At 62.1% G+C, this 367-nt stretch overlaps 1 protein-coding gene across 1 annotated transcript in view; it reads right to left on the bottom strand.

Annotated features, from left to right (window-relative positions):
• The window catches only part of USP2 (ubiquitin specific peptidase 2), a gene marked incomplete at its 5' end in the record, with an annotated part of 2,323 nt that overhangs the window by 1,729 nt on the left and 227 nt on the right, over window positions 1-367 (bottom strand). Inside the window, 1 exon segment of the mRNA XM_010085009.1 lies at window positions 53-171. Coding sequence (XP_010083311.1) covers window positions 53-171 — 119 coding nt within the window.

Here is a 367-nt window from a genome sequence, read left to right as displayed (position 1 = left end):
CAGGGAGTGTTGGCAGGGGCTCGGCTGCCCCTTGCCACCCTCACACCAGCACCCCTTACTTGTAGCCAACGAAGCGAGGGGCGTATCTCTGGATCTGTGTCTTGAACTCAGAGGGGCTCACGCTATCATTGGGTGATGAGGTCCAGAGCAGTTGAATCAGCTTTGCAAACTCTGTGGGCAGAGAGGCAGGTCAGCAGCACACCTGGCCCTGGCCAGCCCTGGTGGCATGGCATCACTGTGCCCTCCAGGGGAGAGCTCAGCATCCCGCTCTGGGATCCCTGTGGCTGGTCCCATCCCCTCTGGAGGGGGGACCCAATCCTCCAACTTGCTGGGCACCCACAGCACAGCACCTGCCCCAGCAAGGCTG

This window comes from Pterocles gutturalis, unplaced genomic scaffold, assembly GCF_000699245.1.
Source record: "Pterocles gutturalis isolate BGI_N339 unplaced genomic scaffold, ASM69924v1 scaffold26710, whole genome shotgun sequence".
Taxonomy (NCBI): domain Eukaryota; kingdom Metazoa; phylum Chordata; class Aves; order Pterocliformes; family Pteroclidae; genus Pterocles; species Pterocles gutturalis.
The sequence above is the reverse complement of the archived record's forward strand: the minus strand, read 5'-3'. Positions and strand labels throughout refer to the sequence as shown.